This window comes from Phyllopteryx taeniolatus, chromosome 8 (assembly GCF_024500385.1).
Source record: "Phyllopteryx taeniolatus isolate TA_2022b chromosome 8, UOR_Ptae_1.2, whole genome shotgun sequence".
Taxonomy (NCBI): domain Eukaryota; kingdom Metazoa; phylum Chordata; class Actinopteri; order Syngnathiformes; family Syngnathidae; genus Phyllopteryx; species Phyllopteryx taeniolatus.
Window position 1 is genome coordinate 5,656,644 of NC_084509.1, and position 17,782 is coordinate 5,674,425.

A 17,782-nucleotide genomic window follows, 5' to 3' on the forward strand; every position below is an offset into this window, starting at 1 on the left:
TACTGGGCTGTTTGCAAACTCGGCAGTCCCTAATGGTTCTAAATTAGCTCTTTACTGCAGCTATTCGATAGTCTTGGCATAAGTAGTGTGGTCAGTGGGACAGATTGATCGCTCCTCTTTAATTACAGGTCTGACTCACTGCACCACTCACTACTTTTTTTCCCCATCCCATTGGTATAAAAGCGAACTTCCTTTCGGCACTTTCACAAATTTTCATTCTGATACGCTCCACTTGGACCCTGCCTGCTTGCAGGAGGTCACTGTTTTATTTGGTGGAGAGAAATATTTGAAGAACCTGGAAGGCTACTGCAAAATCAAAAATACCACATTTGGTGGGAATACCACTAAATTTGTTGGCTAATCTGTGACACAAATGCATTATTTTACAATGGAAATGCTGTGTTTTGTCTGAGTTTGGGGGCGATATTGACACAAATGACAAAGCTTTCCTTTCATCCATCCATTTTGAACCAATTAAAAACACAGCTTTTCAAGTAAGTTCAAAAATCCATCCAGCCATCCATTTTCTAAGCCGCTTATCCTCAAAAGGGTCGCGGGAGTGCTGGAGCCTATCCCAGCTGTCATCGGGCAGGAGGCGGGGTACAACCTGAACTGGTTGCAAGCCAATCGCAGGGCACATACAAACAAACAATCATTCACACTCACAGTCACACCTACGGGGCAATTTAGAGTCATCAATTAACCTACCATGCATGTTTTTTGGGATGTGGGAGGAAACCGGAGTGCCCAGAGAAAACCCATGCAGGCACGGGAAGAACATGCAAACTCCACACAGGCGGGGCCGGGGATTGAACCCCGGTCCTCAGAACTGTGAGGAAGACGCGCTAACCAGTCGCTCACCGTCCCGCTCAATTTCAAAAATCCATCCATCCATTTTCTGAGCCGCTTCTCCTCACTAGGGTCGCAGGCGTGCTGGAGCCTATCCCAGCTGTCATCGGGCAGGAGGCGGGGTACACCCTGAAGTGGTTGCCAGCCAATCGCAGGGCACATAGGAACAAACAACCATTCGCACTCACAGTCATGCCTACGGGCAATTTAGAGTCTCCAATTCATGCATGTTTTTGGGATGTGGGAGGAAACCGGAGTGCCCGGAGAAAACCCACGCAGACACGGGGAGAACATGCAAACTCCACACAGGCGGGGCCAGGGACTGAACCCGGGTCCTCAGAATTGTGAGGCTGACGCTCTAACCAGTCGGCCACCGTGCCGCCCAATTTCAAAAATGTTTTATTAATTACAGAGCATTACTTTCCCTGGAATTCTGAAATATTCTAAGAACAGGCTGTAGTAGTCAAAGGACTGTAATGTCATACAATTTTTTATTTGACAAAAACAAACCAAAAAGAAAATGTATTTTTTAAAACATTGGTAAGCAATACACACAATCTACTGGCAATACAATATGCACATACAGTGTGCATATGATAAAGTCATAATACACAGCTAATAGAGGTTGTTAGCTCCATAGTTCCAATGTTAAAAATGAATACGAAATTCAAATTGGTCGACCAGCATCCCAGAATTGAACGTGCTCAACATTAGATGTTACGCTGCAAATGAATTTTATAGTAGACCATTTAACCCAAATGTAACGTCTTTAAAAATATAATAATAATAAATAAATAAAAAGATTGCATATGATGGAAGGCTAATCGAAAGTACTGGAATTGACTCTCACCGTTAGGCAGGTAACAACTGCTTTGTTGATATTAAACCCGCTGGGTCCTACCTAATTTGGGAAAGACCTCTGCAAAGAAACATGGGAGCATTTTTGGGAGCACCAGAGTGTGAGCAATTGAGAAAAAGCAATTTGGAGTTTGAAATGAAGGCGCGAGGGCCCCTCACAAGGAGGGTATCGCGAAGAAATGTAATGTGTAGCTGCTGTACTTTAGCTTACGTGTTCTGAACAACAATGAGATGCTTAAGTTGTCTGTCTTGTGTAGAAGAAAGCGTCAGTTTGCTGAGCTTGGGATGGATCAGGAAAGAAAGCAGTCAAAATGACGAGGAGAAGAGGGAATACCTAGTGCAGGTGGATGCAGGAACATGTATAACTCACTGGCCCAAATCACCAAAACTCTTCTGTCAGTGCTGTCACTCTACAGCTGTCTGAGAGCCAGAAGTTCCTCAGGTAAGCGCACAGATACACAAATTCAATATAATATGCGGATTAAACAAGAATGCAGGAAGGACATGGACTGGAGGGCATAAACAATTCTAAGATTTAATAGGAAAGAGGCAGCGGAACAGTGGTTAGAGCTGGTTAGAGCGTCTGCCTCACAGTTCTGAGGACCGGTGTTTAATCCCCGGCCCCGCCTGTGTGGAGTTTGCATGTTCTCCCCGTGCCTGGAGATTGGCTGGAGAACGGTTCAGGGTGGACTTCGCCCGAAGATAGCTGGGATAGGCTCCAGCACGCCCACGACCCTAGTGAGGATAAGCAGTACAGAAAATCTATGGATGTATAATAATAATAATAATAATAATAATGCAAACTGGCGGCACGGTGGACGACTGGTTAAAGCGTCTGCCTCACAGTTCTGAGGACCGGGGTTCAATCTCCGGCCCCGCCTGTGTGGAGTTTGCATGTTCTTCCCGTGCCTGCGTGGGTTTTCTCTGGGCACTCCGGTTGCCTCCCACATCCCAAAAACATGCACGGTAGGTTAATTGAAGACTCTAAATTGCCCGTAGTTGTGAATATGACTGCGGATGGTTTTTTGTTTGTATGTGCCCTGCGATTGGCTGGTGACCAGTTCAGGGTGTACTCCACCTCCTGCCCGATGATAGCTGGGATAAGCTCCAGCACTCCCGCGAACCTTGTGAGGATAAGCGGCTCAGAAAATGGATGGATGGATAATGCAAACTACAGTTACAATAATTAACGTTGTTGCAGTGGAATTCACGACTGAACATTACTCTCTTATCATATACTGTGCTTAGTTTGTAAAATTGTTGCTGTTGTTTTCTTTAAATAAATTTGTCAGTTATGTGCTACATACATCTCCAATTGCCAAAGATACATTCTTATGTTGTGTAAATGTAAAACAATACTTTTATTTGCGCTTGTTTGTGTTACAGATTAGGAGTATCTGTGCCTCTTTTTCTTCCTTCTGCTGTTATTTTTTATCCCATAAAAAAGAAAGAAAGAATCCTACACTCAGTCTGTGTACTATAATCAAGCACCTGTTCTAAGCCTCACTGATGCCACAGAAGTAGTTATAAGTCCTTCTTGTATCTGACAAAATAGGAGGGGAGGCAGAATAACACAGTGAAACACAAAAATGGTAGTTCATTTGTATTTTTCCCATCAATTGTAGTCGAATGGAAATCCTAAATGAGACCAATAGAGTTTTCAGGTTTATCTTACTACAATGATTCCATATGAACCGAGAACAATAACAAAAGAAACCCTTGGGCATTTGTTTACATGAATATTTAGTGCTGAAACACAGGTCCAATGCATTAACAATACCGTTGGAGGAAAAACAAATATCTAGCATGCAATCAGTGTTGTGATGACAAGCGATCAATCCAATGTTTTGTCAGGAGGCATTGTTACTGATCAAGCTCTGTCATTTTAAAAGCAAAACATCTCTATAGCAACCGTACATCAAGTCAGTAAAATGATGGAATAGTGCAAATTCCTTAAATAAAACGGGAAAAAACAGCATTCAATGTACTGTATTGGATGTAAATCTATAGGTTTCCCCGCATAAGAGTTAGCCAAAATTATACATTTCTGTATAAGTATTATCATAATAAAGCCATCTAATCAAACAATGATACATTTGAAAAGCAATTGGCGCAACGTAGAGCAGTCGAGTAAACTCATGCATTTTGCCTGAGTGCTTTTGGAGCAAAAGTACAAAAGCACTTCATTTTATCCCTGCAGTTCATTAGAACTTTTACAACAAAGGTTAAAGAATGCTAACTACTCAAACTAAAACACATTTTTGATAAGCTAATGTACTGTACGTAGGGTTATCAACTTTAATACTCTTTTAATTATCTTTGTAAGTTTGAGTTTATGGGACCTTTACGCAATAAAAAACAGCGATAGCCTCAGGCGGAGGAGACCAGTGGGCCCCGTGATATTAGTGAGGTGAAGCTTGATGCATGTACTATTTATGTATGCAGAACTTGAGATCTATAGTGTATGCTTTATGTCAAAATTCCCACACAATCTTAATGGCACCAGTCTCAGACCAGTAGCAGTGATCTGGAGCTAGCAATCCCTAAACAGGTATATTAATCAGATAATATTATTAAATATTTGTTTAAAAACTACACTTAAACCCCTTATACTGATGGTGTTCATGTGCCAAACGTATAAATTAATGTGTTTACCAAACGTCTATTAAAATGTTATCACTTGTAAATATAAAAATCTTAGTGCTCGTGATATGTTTTTATTATTGTAAAATTATTTTTTTTAAATAAGTGATGATATTGAAAAAAAATAAGCCTTTTTTTTCCTCATTGTAAAATTATTGCATTCTCCATACTGAAAACTACATTTCACTACCATGAAAAAATGTTCTTGTATATCAGAAAGTCAGTTCAAGCCAGTGCAGCTGTGTGCCTTTCAAGGACAACCTCAATAAAACATGAAAACACAATATTTACTTCATTGTTTTGGAGGGGGAAAAGTCCTACCCCGAGTGTTCATAAATATCAGCGTCATGTCCGAGCTCATCACAGTCCAGAGTGGAGTCCACACAGAGGATTTTGGATGGATATAGCGCTATGAAATATGAAGGTTGGAGTTTTAGATTCACTCTGTTGTCAGCTTGGATAGGAAGTGGTCGTGTGTGTGTGTGTGCGTGCACGTGTGTGCAGTACGTGTGTGTGTGTGTGTGTACGTGCACACGAATGAGAGGTCGTAGTTTCCTTCCATGTCAATACACATGCTCTGTCCTGGCTGGCAAATATTTGACAGCTTGGATTTTGCTTTGCGTACTGTACATCTCCTCCCTTAGCTCAAATGCACATCTGCATGGAACTCAACTTGGCCCTGCATTCTCCACCGGACTTTCTTGGCAGGGGATTTAAAAAAACTGAAACATTTTCCATTAGTGGTTATGGGGAAATAGGGAAGAATGACAAAGTCCCTCAACCTCAATCAGCTAAATAGGTGATGAAGGCTTCTTCTGTATTATTCGTGATTAATTAAATGCAGTCAACCCCACTGCTTCACCTCCTGTTGTTTGTACTCTAAACTTAAGTATTCACAATCATTTTCTCAGTCATTTAGTTTCATGAATGCTAGTCTTAATTATTCATAATTAATTAATTTGAAATACAAGAGGAATATACACTGGTACAAGTAATGGGAAGTAAGCAGATTCATAAGTATTGTTATATAAAGAGAAGGTGAAGTCCAGGAAGTAAGGTTGATTGCTAATGTTAGCAGCTAATATTAGCCACTAACTATATAGCCTCCCACTTACTACTTTTCACGTCATCACTTACTTACTTACTTTTAACACATGACAATTAAGAATGTTACAATTCAGGCATATCAATGACACGTATTCAATCACATTGTTTTCATTGATTATAAAATTTTTAATCCCACTTGAGTTCTAGGCAGGACACGCTATGATGCAATATGATAGGCTGCTACATCCAGGCAGCGACCCTAGGCTACGCAGATTAAAGGAGATAACCATTCCTGAGATGACCATTCCGAATATGTATCACATTGTACAAAACAAAAACAATCAGGTTGGTTAGCGTTAAGACTAGGGTTAAGGGTTTGTGGGATTCCTAATAACGCCACCGCACTCAAGTCAGATGCTGCCCTTCCCGCCTGGATGCAGTAGTATGTATCCTAGTTAGATGCAGCAGCCAATAATATTGCAGCGGAGCGGATGCAGCAGCCAATTCTATTGCAACCGGGGCGTGTCCCGCCTAGAAAAGTGGGGTTCATAATAACGCACCACTGACTGGCTAGCTACTCTTCATGATTAACACTAACAATTTAACTAGAGGTGAAATTATTCATTCATTATATTGATGTACCAATTTATATTCCTACGATCCAATTGGATTGATCAGTCCTTGGCTAATTAGCCTTCCAGATGAAAATATATTGATTTAAATCATTTTAAAAGGTAATCAATCGCGTGTATTGATACTAGGAAATAACGCATTGGATTTACGCACGGCAGACTTTATATGGATGCGCATGTGTGTGTTTTTTTTAACACATTTAATGATAAAAACGTTAACGCGTTAATTGAAGATTTCCTGTCCGTGACGTCGCAGGGGATCATGGGAATATCAAATAGTGTAGTTTTTTTCTGCCGTTATTGAGTGGCCTGGTCTGAGAAGCAAACCACATGTCAGTTGAAGCTTTAATTCAGTGATTCTTGGTTGCCACTAGAGTGAGTCCACGTACCACTAGTGGTACTTGTACCACACTTTGAGAACCACTGCTGTAGAGTGTTTCACTCATGACAGATGGTAACTTGGACATCACAAGCTTTTCACAGCTACGTAACCACTACGTCACACACCATGGCCAGTGAGTTGGTAATAATAAATATAATTAGAACATTTGAGCATTAAGTTTTATGTTCAATTACAATAAGATTTGTATTATTTCTATGTTGAAAAGCAACATCAGACGTATCAGGCAGACCCACTGTTAATCCACCATGAAAAGATGTTAGGTGCACTTTATTCAAATAAAGTGTGAATGCATCTGTCATTATTATTATTTGCCATAATGGTTGGTTATTGTTTGATCATTCCCCCCCCCATAATTTTACCTGATAACTTCACAAGAAACAGTAGGAATTTAGGAAATTTCACGTGCACTGTCCAGTATCCAGGTATTTATTTATCAGTCACACTGGTTGAATTTTTGGCAAAAAAGTTACTGAATCAATCGTCAAATAGTGAATCGTTTCGGATTGTATCGTTTTAGATGAACCAATATTGTCCTTGAATCGAATCAGCAACCATGTATCGTGAAACGAATCGAATCGCTGCCAAAATGGATCATAACACCCCGAATTTTAACACTTTTGTGAAAGTGAATGTAAAAAATTAAGATGTGCAATGTTTGTGACACAGCCTTTATTACGCCCTCCTCATTTGTCATGAATTACAAGAGTGTTAAAAGATTATACAAGATTATTTAGTCCAAGAAGTCAAGTCAACTGCTAACATTAGTGTTAGCTGCCGACTCACAACTACGTTTATTGCAGTCGATGAGGGAAAATTGTTAATCTTCAAAGTTGATAGATCGCATGGATGCTAAAATTTTCACCGACTATTCTTCCCACACCATTGATTAGCAAAGTTTCGAAACAGAAAAGAGGGCGAGTAGTAAAAGTTAAGAATGTGCAACAGACCTTCTAAGCTCTGCATGGAAGTGCCAATGATTATTCACTCATATTCATTTGCAGGGCGGCCAATGAAACACTATGGTACAATTTATCTTAGCCTCTCTGTTCCTGCTGCAGCCCTCTCCCCTACAAATCGATACTTTTGCTTTTTATTAGGCTGGATCAAAAAGGCGGATGAGTCGCTCGTGGTGAGAATATGGCATGGCAGACACCCCACGCTCCCAGCTCTTCCCTCGGTTTTCTTTTACTCTCTGCTCACTGATTCCAACATATCTTCACAGCAAAGGTTCCTCCTCCGAGATGGGGAACCGTGAGGAGCAGCAGGATACTTTTGAAAGGCCAGGGAAAGCAAAAAAGTGCCAGAAACGTTGAACTGATTAGCAGCGCGGAAAATCGGTTGAAGATGAGTATCCATATCATAGAGCTACCCCAGAATACCATGGATCAAATCATTTAAAATTGGTTGGATTTTGGCTTAAACAAATAACTAATGCCTGATCATTTTAAATTATCAATGGCAACTATTAGAGAAGTGGTATCGGACAAAAAACTGAGAAATGAACCCTGAAAACAAACTGAATGTTGGCTTAATTGTGTGCAGACTAAATTACATGGGTTCTTTACATGTAGCACCGTGGGGTCATAGCTGTTGCCGACAATACGGTTTACCCTCTTGCAGTTTAGCGAACAATGACAACTGTGTATTCCAACTAGAGCTGGGCAATCTGGCAAACAAAAAGATCACAATTATTTTATTCATATCGTCTGATCTTGATTATTATCCATCCATCCATTTTCTGAGCCGATTCTCCTCACTAGGGTCGCGGGCGTGCTGGAGCCTATCCCAGCTATCATCGGGCAGGAGGCGGGGTACACCCTGAACTGGTTGCCAGCCAATCGCAGGGCACATACAAACAAACAACCATTCACACTCACATTCACACCTATGGACAATTTAGAGTTGTCAATTAACCTACCATGCATGTTTTTGGGATGTGGGAGGAAACCGGAGTACCCGGAGAAAACCCACGCAGGCACGGGGAGAACATGCAAACTCCACACAGACGGGGCCGGAGATTGAACCCCGGTCCTCAGAACTGTGAGGTAGACGCTCTAACCCATCGTCCACCGTGCCTGATTATTATCTAAATGTTTTAATGAATTAAAAACCATTTTTTTTAAATAGCCGGTTTTAAATCATTTGCACTGAAAACTAAAGAAGCTAGATAGCAGTTCAACATTTGATGAACGTCTTTTGTTAACACTCCTCATAGTCAGTATTTAAAACAGTAACCCCAACATGATATTGGCATACAAAGCAAATAAGGTGCAAAACAATTTTCACTCAGCAGCTTAACGAATGTAGAAACATATAAAAACAGTGCACTAGTTTGAAGACCTGAGTATTTTTGGAGGTACAAGATAAAAAATAAACAAACTGCCCCCACTTGGATAATGAAGACACCTCGGATCATACACATTATCCTTCTCCAGTTATGATGCTGTTGTTATTGTTGATTCTGTTATTGCTACTTTAAAATGTACATCATTTTTAATAATAATACAGATTAATTAGTTTTGCCATGGCGGCACGGTGGACGACAGGTTAGAGCGTCTGCCTCACAGTTCTGAGGACCGGTGGTTCAATCCCCGGCCCCGCCTGTGTGGAGCTTGCATGTTCTTCCCGTGCCTGCGTGGGTTTTCTCCAAGCACTCCGGTTTCCTCCCACATCCCAAAAACATGCATGGTAGGTTAATTGACAACTCTAAATTGCCCGTAGGTGTGAATGGTTGTTTGTTTGTATGTGCCCTGCGATTGGCTGGCAACCAGTTCAGGGTGTACCCCGCCTCCTGCCCGATGATAGCTGGGATAGGCTCCAGCACGCCTGTGAGGAGAAGCGGCTCAGAAAATGGACGGATGGATGGATAGTTTTGCCATTTTACCCCACCTGAATAATGATGACACGATTGACTGTTGCTTTGGTCTGGTGGCCTGACTGCTAGCAGAGGCTAACTGCTAATGCTACATGTGCTGTGCCGTGATAGACAGGCTGTACTGACTGCACTCACATTTTTCTGCTTTCCACATAATCACTTAGGTTGTTGTGGTACCTCTTCAAATGAATAAACAGAGTGTTGCCCGTTTTTGAGGGCGCCGACATACCTTGCACATTAGGTAGTTAATAACATTACTCCACATCACTTTGGAGATGCCACCACACAACTGGCGATGGAAACTCGCGGGCCGGCTGGCCGCTTCCATCGTCGGTCCAGAGCATGAGCGAAGAGTGGCCGCCGCATCCTCCGTGCGGCGTGCTCCGTGTGACGATGGCTGAGTTGGACCCAGACGTTCGATTTCGCCAGCCGAGGAGGCACGTTTTCTATTTATTCCTACAGCTGGCAACGGGAAGTGGAGCAGGAAAAGGACCACTCCGATTGGCTGTTGTCATGCACATTCCCGCCATGTTAGATTGAGGAAATACGCCAACACTTGATTATGAAGATTGACAAGAAATTTATCACGATCTTCGATCTCAATCATATAATCGCCCAGCCCTATTTCCAACAAAGCTGGTGGTGGCTGAAGACTCTTGCATGGTTGTATAGTATGTTGTACGTTTAATTCAGACTCACCAAGCACAGTGAGGCGGGCAGGACGGGATCTCATGGCAGCCTGGACGGCCTGGCACTCAAACACAGCATCATCCATCAGCTCCACACGCTGGATTCGCAAATGATGCTCTCCGGAGCCGTGGTCGCCAATCACTGTGTAACGGGGATAGCCTGCGGCACAAACGTATTTGTTCAATTTAATCAGACTTTAAGTCAAATACATGAAGGCATTTGTCAGCCCTAATTCAAGTAAGTTGCTGCATCTGAAAAGAAAATGTTATGGCAGCCACAGAAATGAGATTGGATTGCTCACTTCATATGTTTGTAACAATGCATCTGAGGGTTTAATAGCACTGCTGGTTATGTTATGCTGACTTTACTGCAACCACAAATAGTTTAATTCTAGTTGCTTACACAGTCAAATGATTTGTAGTTTAATAATGCAGGAATGTCTGGCAATATCCATGAGACATACATTTTAGAGTTATACCCTTAACTAACATTGAAATATGCATTGAAAGTGCTTCCCTCAATTGGGGTGAATAAACAGTAGAAAGAGTGTGTTGACAAGGAAGTTGGTTCTTTTTAAATACTCTGGGATCGCTTGAACCCTCAGATCTATTTCCTTTTCTTTTCACTCCATTTTTGTTTTTGTAATTATTAAAGGATGCTAAATGTGGAATGATATACTACATGCCCACACACTCAAAACATGTGTCGAGTACTATAAATAAAAAACATAAATAAGGATAAATAAATGATAACAAACATTAAACTCCCATAGGTTTAAACACAGGTAACTTCGCCACTACTTTATCTGGCTCACACAGCTGCAAACCATAGTATGTGTAACCCTTGTGTCTGCGTTTCTCAAGTTTGGATTTACAGCAGGTGTTATTTTATTCACTGTGAGTGTGTTGTATGGGTAGACACGTCGATATCGATGACATCTCACACTGACAGGGTACATATCTTTGTGCATAATCAGAATTGGATTGGTTGAATTTTGTGAGCAACCTGAGGTAAGCCTCCACACATATTTCTGACTTCCTTTCCAAAAAGTCTACAAGTATGAATGCGACAAATGTTGCAGGAAATATTGACTTTTCAGTAACTGCTACCTGATAACTTGCATACACAACAACAATCCCAAAACACCTCTGTACTTCACTCTAAATAATTGACAGTCTGGGGTTATGTTACAGTGCAAAACAGTCCAGGAATTCTTATATATTGGCAACAAGTCCTTGAATTGTTCTATTGCGAAAGACATTGTCTGTTCAAAGTCCAATTACTGATGGTTGGGCCACTGTATCCAGTTGTCTTTAATAGAGCATGAAGTGGGCTTCATTTTATGCCGGTGCAGTGAGTTATAGCCGATTAGCCCACTCTCTGTATTTCACCCTCCTCGCTTTTAATCTTAAGGGTCCATACACAAGGAGTGCCAAGGACAAAGGATTAAACATTAAAGCTGAGGAGAATATAACAAAAACAAGGCAAAAAATAAATAAATAAATAAAAATGTGCACCAGAAATGTTGGGAATATGAGACTGAAGGTGATAATGACTTCTATCCTTAAATTAAATTTTTTGTGACCATGTGTCCTACACTGAGTAGGATAGCCACGTCACTTTAAAGACGGTTGTAAAAGTAAAAGGGTTTAATATAGAGCCATCACATTTAAAAGCTTCAATTAATAATATTAATAATCATTGACTGGGTAAGACACATTCCTTTTGCATGTGAAGAAGGCCTGAAATAGCAGATGAATCATTACGCGCGCAAGGTCACCCAGAAAAACATCGAGCTTCAGTTTTACTGCATGTTCAGTGACAAGATTCAAAGCTATGATGACATTGTGGCTCACAAGGGTAATGATCACAATGCTATAACCTTTAGTTGACTGAAGTTCACCTAGAGACCATATACTGTACAGTAGGTACCGCATTTTGATAACAATACTGACTTAAAAACGTGTTTTATTTATTTAAATTACATCAAGCAATGGGGGGTTATTTGACCCAACCAGCTACAATCAAACCTAAAGTCTCGAACACCTTAAAGGTCTTAAACTTTGGAGAAATAGGGTTTAAATATTTAACAACCTTTTGAATTTCAGACTGTTATATTGCATGACGTACGACATGAGACATCAGCTTATCTCACTTGACACACCTTAAAATATAAAATGTTCTGCATTTTTAATTTGTAGGCTTTTTTCCATTAATTTCTACTTTTTTAATTGCTATATATATATATATATATATATATATATATATATATATATCCATCCATTTTCTGAGCCGCTTCTCCTCACTAGGGTCGTGGGCGTGCTGGAGCCTATCCCAGCTGTCATCGGGCAGGAGGCGGGGTAAACCCTTAACTGGTTGCCAGCCAATGGCAGGGCACATACAAACAAACAATCATTCGCACTCACAGTCACACCTACGGGCAAATTTTAGTCTCCAATTAATGCATGTTTTTGGGATGTGGGAGGAAACCGGAGTGCCCGGAGAAAAGCCACGCAGGCACGGGGAGAACATGCAAACTCCACACAGGCGGGGCCAGGGATTTAACCCGGGTCCTCAGAACTGTGAGGCTGACGCTCTAACCAGTCGGCCACCGTGCCGCCTATATATATATATATATATTTATTATTATTATTATTATTATTTCCCCCCCTCTTGTTATGTGGAAGTAGTAGTGGTTTGCAGTTTCAGACAATGAGCATAAACCTATTTGCTGAAAAGTATGTTCAAAAGCTTTTATAACCAAAGCGAGCTGCACAATCAAATTATTTCAACCTTTGAAAAAGAGACATGCAGCTTGCTGTGCGCAACTTGGGAGAACACGGAAGGGGGGCCTGAAAACTCCCGCTAGAAAACAGACCGGAGCAGAATAATTTTCACATTTTTTCTATATGAAAAGAAAGGTAGTCCGGAAGAACACAATCGCAGTCAAACTGCACACTGTCAAAGACATTGTCCACATTTATACATTTCAAAAGCAGTGATTTAGCGACATGTTGATCTACTTCAATGTTGTACGCGACATGAAATAAACTTCCCACGGCTGAATAATCTAAAGAAATAATCCCTAATACTAGTGCCAGATCAGAGAAGGTTTTCTGTGTAGGGGTGGCACTGTAATATGTGCATGCTTGCGGCTGTATCTTGCGATTATGAAGTTACAAAGTAGTTGAGTGTTCTCCTCGGAGTCTACAGCATTGGAGGAAACAAGTTGTTGGTTAATAGTTGGTCTATAGTTCACCGGGCGTTGTATTTTCGCCGGCCGTTGTTTTTCTGCAAGTCTACAAATGCTAGCAGGCAGCTAAACGCTACAGGGGCTAGCTGCCGGAACTGGCAGATTAAGCTATTAGCTTACATAGCAACGCAAGGTAGTGATCCAGAAGGAATGAGTTCCGAGTGAAACGTCTTATAGGTAGCCAACTGGAGACCGCGTTGCGCTAGAAAGTAAGTGGTAATTTACCAGACATAAAGGGAAAAAGTAGCTAGCGAGTAGCATTGCGATGACTGTCACACTCACTCCATCCTTGACCCAGAAGTCCATCCAGAGATATACGTACAATATCTATATGGCGGGTAAGCAGTGAAAATTGACTGTACTATATATACATTTGTAACATTAGACATTACATATCATTTGGAGTGAAAGTACTGTGGTGATGGGTTGATGTAATTCCCCCATAAAACCAAGGGCCGGTTAATATGTGCCACACGTTAGTTTTTGTCGTGCCGTACTATGTACGGTTGAACGCATTCTTTTTTACATGACATTTTATATATATATATATATTTTTCCTAACTTCGGAGATGTGCTCTGTGAAGTGGCAGTACTAGCAGAAATTAAAATTTGCCACCTAGTAAACTAAGACGCTAAATCAGATGTGGTAGCAACAGATATGATATGATATGGCGCCGCCCACAAGGACGTCATGATTCTCAGGTGAACGGGGAAAATTCTACTATTCTAAATTAGTAACATTATAATGCACTCTATCGACTTTTGAGGATTTTTGTAGGGGGGGGGGGTGTACACTTCTTGTACTGTACTTGTATGACTAAAGATTATTAAACCGTTCCATATAACATTGACTGTACAATTTATTTATTTTTTGATGGTGACAATTTGATGCAGGCATGTTTTTTTTTATTTTTATATCTATTTAAATATTATTATGTTGTACATGTTTTGGAATGAGAGCAAATTAAAAGTGGACCAGTTTCACAGGACAGATTGCGCACAATTTTGGATGTTCCGCTGTAATTTGGCCAATCATTTAATCTGTGCCTGTGGCAATCGAACATTTCTGCATTCTAGTCTAATCTCTCTGACTGGCCCCAAAAGGAAGATTAATTTGAATTTTATGTAAAAAGTGCAATGTTGTTATTTTTGTCCAATATAGGCAACACAATCATAAATGTTGTGAGTAATGGTAGGACTAAAATTGTCCTGCTGCACGAGGTGAAGGATGATGATGTACATGTGATGTGTTTGTACACAGGGACATTGATCTTCTTGGTCAGCGAAATTTCAGTCGTAATGTGGTACCCAAACCAAACAATGTAAAATAGGCCCATTAAGGAGTAATGAATCCATTAAGGGGGAATGGATTTGTCTTGAGGCTAGATCAATGATATATATATATATATATATATATATATATATATATATATATATATAAACGTGTGTGTGTGCGTGCGTGTGAGTGGGTGGGTGTGTGTGTGTGTGCATGCGTGTGCATGCATGTGTTTGAGGCATGGCTTTCACCTACAACATGTTTCACACAATGTAACCAAAAGAGGATAGAAACAGGTTGGGTTCAGGTGACTGGTGCACGTAGCGCTCAAATGAAAGGAAGCATAACAAACACACACACACGTGCATATGCGCAGACAAACATATGCACTTTGACTCACTAATAAGGTCCACCAACTGTCACATTCTCATACCAAGTGCTTCTGTTTATGACTTGCATATATGACAAGTTCAATGCACATCAGGCACACAAACACTTCATTCTCTATGTTTTACCATGTTTCTAACGAATAATTAATTTGGTGCTTCTTTTTTTTTAAAGCCACAATCATCATACAAAGGAGATGCGTGCTATTTCATGCATATTTATGACAGTGATTGGTATTTTCTGAGGGCCTACTTCACTTCCTACTTCACCAGCATGACAAATAGGATATAGAAAATTCTGAGTTATCGTTTGCTTTTGTGTTGTTTATGTTGAGTGCTGCACCGTGACGGTTTCTGTCATTTTAATCACCGTAACCCATGAATGGCGGCTGGTCCCAGACGGAGCACACCAGTGCACACGCTGCCTCTGTCGCTGAATAGCCAAGCAGATGTATATCATTAAAATGCTGCACGCAACATTTGATTTGCCACACTTTTTATGTATATACAGCTGTCGCTTTCCTTTCACTGTGTACATCCTGCATCGCATGTACCATCACCATTTTACTACAGCATGCCTTGAATGTCTATGTAGGCAGGAGTGATAAAAAGGACAGCTGCGGTGCTCTTTATTTCGAGAAAGCGTCATCCGCCTGAATACAAGGCGCTCAATCTGTATCATAGTGTATTTTGGGAGAGCTATCTTCTACAGGCAGGCACCTCTTTCACCCTATACAAGACCTTGTAAATTTTACTGGGATGATAAAAGAAATATCACTCTGCCTTTGCATCATACTGGAAACATGAAAAAATCGGCCATTTCGAAATTACAATTTTTTTTCCCCTCCAGAACCGTCAATCATTAGATATACACTTTAGGGCTGATCTCACTGGTGGAGATGTCGCCGCAACTGGTGAGTCGAAGCGACTTGGCGATTCAGGAAACCAATATTTTGCTGGCGCTCTCACCAGGGGGGACCTCTTGCCGAAACTAATTAGGCCCCAAAGTCTCCGCATCGTCACGGCGATGAAGGTGTCTTGATTATATAGGCCAGCTTCATCAGGTGGGCTCTCAGTCACGTGGTCAAGTGCAGTGATTCTCAACTGGTGGGTTGGGTCGGGAGTTGAGACCCAAAAGTGAAGAAATTTCATGTATTCTTATTTTGATTTTTCTACTATAGCACAGAGGCATACCAAGTATCCACATGGAACAGGAACAGGAATTAGGTACAGGAAATGTACCTTTAGAAGTAAAGAACAATTAAGAAAATGTTTTGGTTTAAAATAGCCACTGACAACACGTGTACTGTATACAGTCAGCCAAAAATACAATGTATATACACATCAGGAAAAGGAAAACTTGCATAAATATTTAATACCAAATATATTCAGACATCATGAGAGCATAGTGTGTTATGATGAATTTTTCTTTTAACAAGACGGTGGACCATCACACTACCACCGAGATGTGCAAGCTTATCTGGATGAGAATTTGCAAGGACACTGGCTAGGACAAAGAGGGGCAGTCGGTTTCCATTCTCCTGATTTAACACCTGCAGACTTTTACCTATGGGGGACTCTAAAGGATGTTGTGTATTGCAGGAAACCGACTACATTTGTGGCCCTTAGAGAAGAAAATGCATGTGCAGCAATCCCATTGGGCACTTTGGCCAAGGTTACCAAAGCGGTAGTTTGCCATACACATACAGTCCCCTCCAAAAGTATTAGAACAGCAAGATCAATTATTTTGTTTTTATTTTGTTTTTGTGGTATACTGAAGACATTTGGGTTTCAGATGAAAGGTGAAAAAATCGTATTTACATCTCGATGTGTTAAACAACCTAGGACAGAGCACATTTTGTTTGAACCCACCCAATTTTCAAGTGAACAAAAGTATTGCAACATGGTATTAATGGGTGTTTGTTAGCTGGGATAGGCTCCAGCATACCCATGACCCTAGTGAGGATAAGCAGTCCAGAAAATGGATGGAGAGGTGTGTGTGTGCGTGTGTATAAATATATACATATATATATATATATATATATATATATATATATACAAATATATATATATATATACACACACACATACACACACACGCATAGATCATTTTACACTTAAAACTATAGTCCCATTCATCTGGCTTGAATCCAAAATGTTCCCACATCGTCGTGGTGGTGTTAAGCTTTGTAACTAACTCCAATTATGCCGCTCAACTTTCTGTAACTGTGAAGCTACTGGCTCGCCATCAGAAAATGTAGCTTTGAGGACTCTTACTACGATAGTGCCCACATTTAAAAAGCACGCACACACACGGCCAATCAGAGGGAGAATGGGAGGTTCCTGTCCCGCCCCTCACTAGCTCTGATTTGTTTAGAGACCAGATGGGTTTTATGTGTCTGCTTTTAAAGTCACATTTCTTCCTCAAATGGCTGGGCGTACCGGTGGACTCTCTCTCTCTCTCTCTCTCTCTCTCTCTCTCTCTCTCTCTCTCTCTCTCTCTCTCTCTCTCTCTCTCTCTCTCTCTCTCTCTCTCTCTCTCTCTCTCTCTCTTTATTTATTTATTTATTTATTTTGTAAGGTGTGCACACGCGTCAGAGGACAGAAAAATATGTGTTCCTTACCGGAGAGGTCCCTTCCAACCCCGAGTGCCAGGCCATCTTTGATCCACAGGACAACGCCATGGTAGCCAGGGATGGAACATGGTAAGGTCACAGGTTGGCCAGCCACCACCACCAAGTCCTGTGGCTGCTGGGAAAACATGGACTCTACACCTGCAGGCACAATTAGGAAGATAGAACAGTTAGGCTGGGAAATCATTTTACCATCTTCAGATTGAAAATTTAGACTTGAGTTTTTTTCAAAAGCCT

The 17,782-nt window shown here is 40.9% G+C and overlaps 1 protein-coding gene across 13 annotated transcripts in view; it reads right to left on the reverse strand.

Annotated features, from left to right (window-relative positions):
- The window catches only part of kirrel3b (kirre like nephrin family adhesion molecule 3b), a 210,009-nt gene that overhangs the window by 62,665 nt on the left and 129,562 nt on the right, over positions 1 to 17,782 (reverse strand). For 12 of the 13 annotated variants that reach the window (XM_061782385.1, XM_061782386.1, XM_061782384.1 and 9 more), the window contains 2 exons: positions 17,537 to 17,686; positions 10,007 to 10,156 (listed from right to left, as the gene is read on the reverse strand). In XM_061782385.1, the coding sequence (XP_061638369.1) occupies positions 10,007 to 10,156; positions 17,537 to 17,686 (300 nt within the window). Of the gene's footprint in view, positions 1 to 4,671; positions 5,188 to 10,006; positions 10,157 to 17,536; positions 17,687 to 17,782 lie in introns of those variants that run through there. The other variant, XM_061782395.1, reaches the window with a different exon arrangement.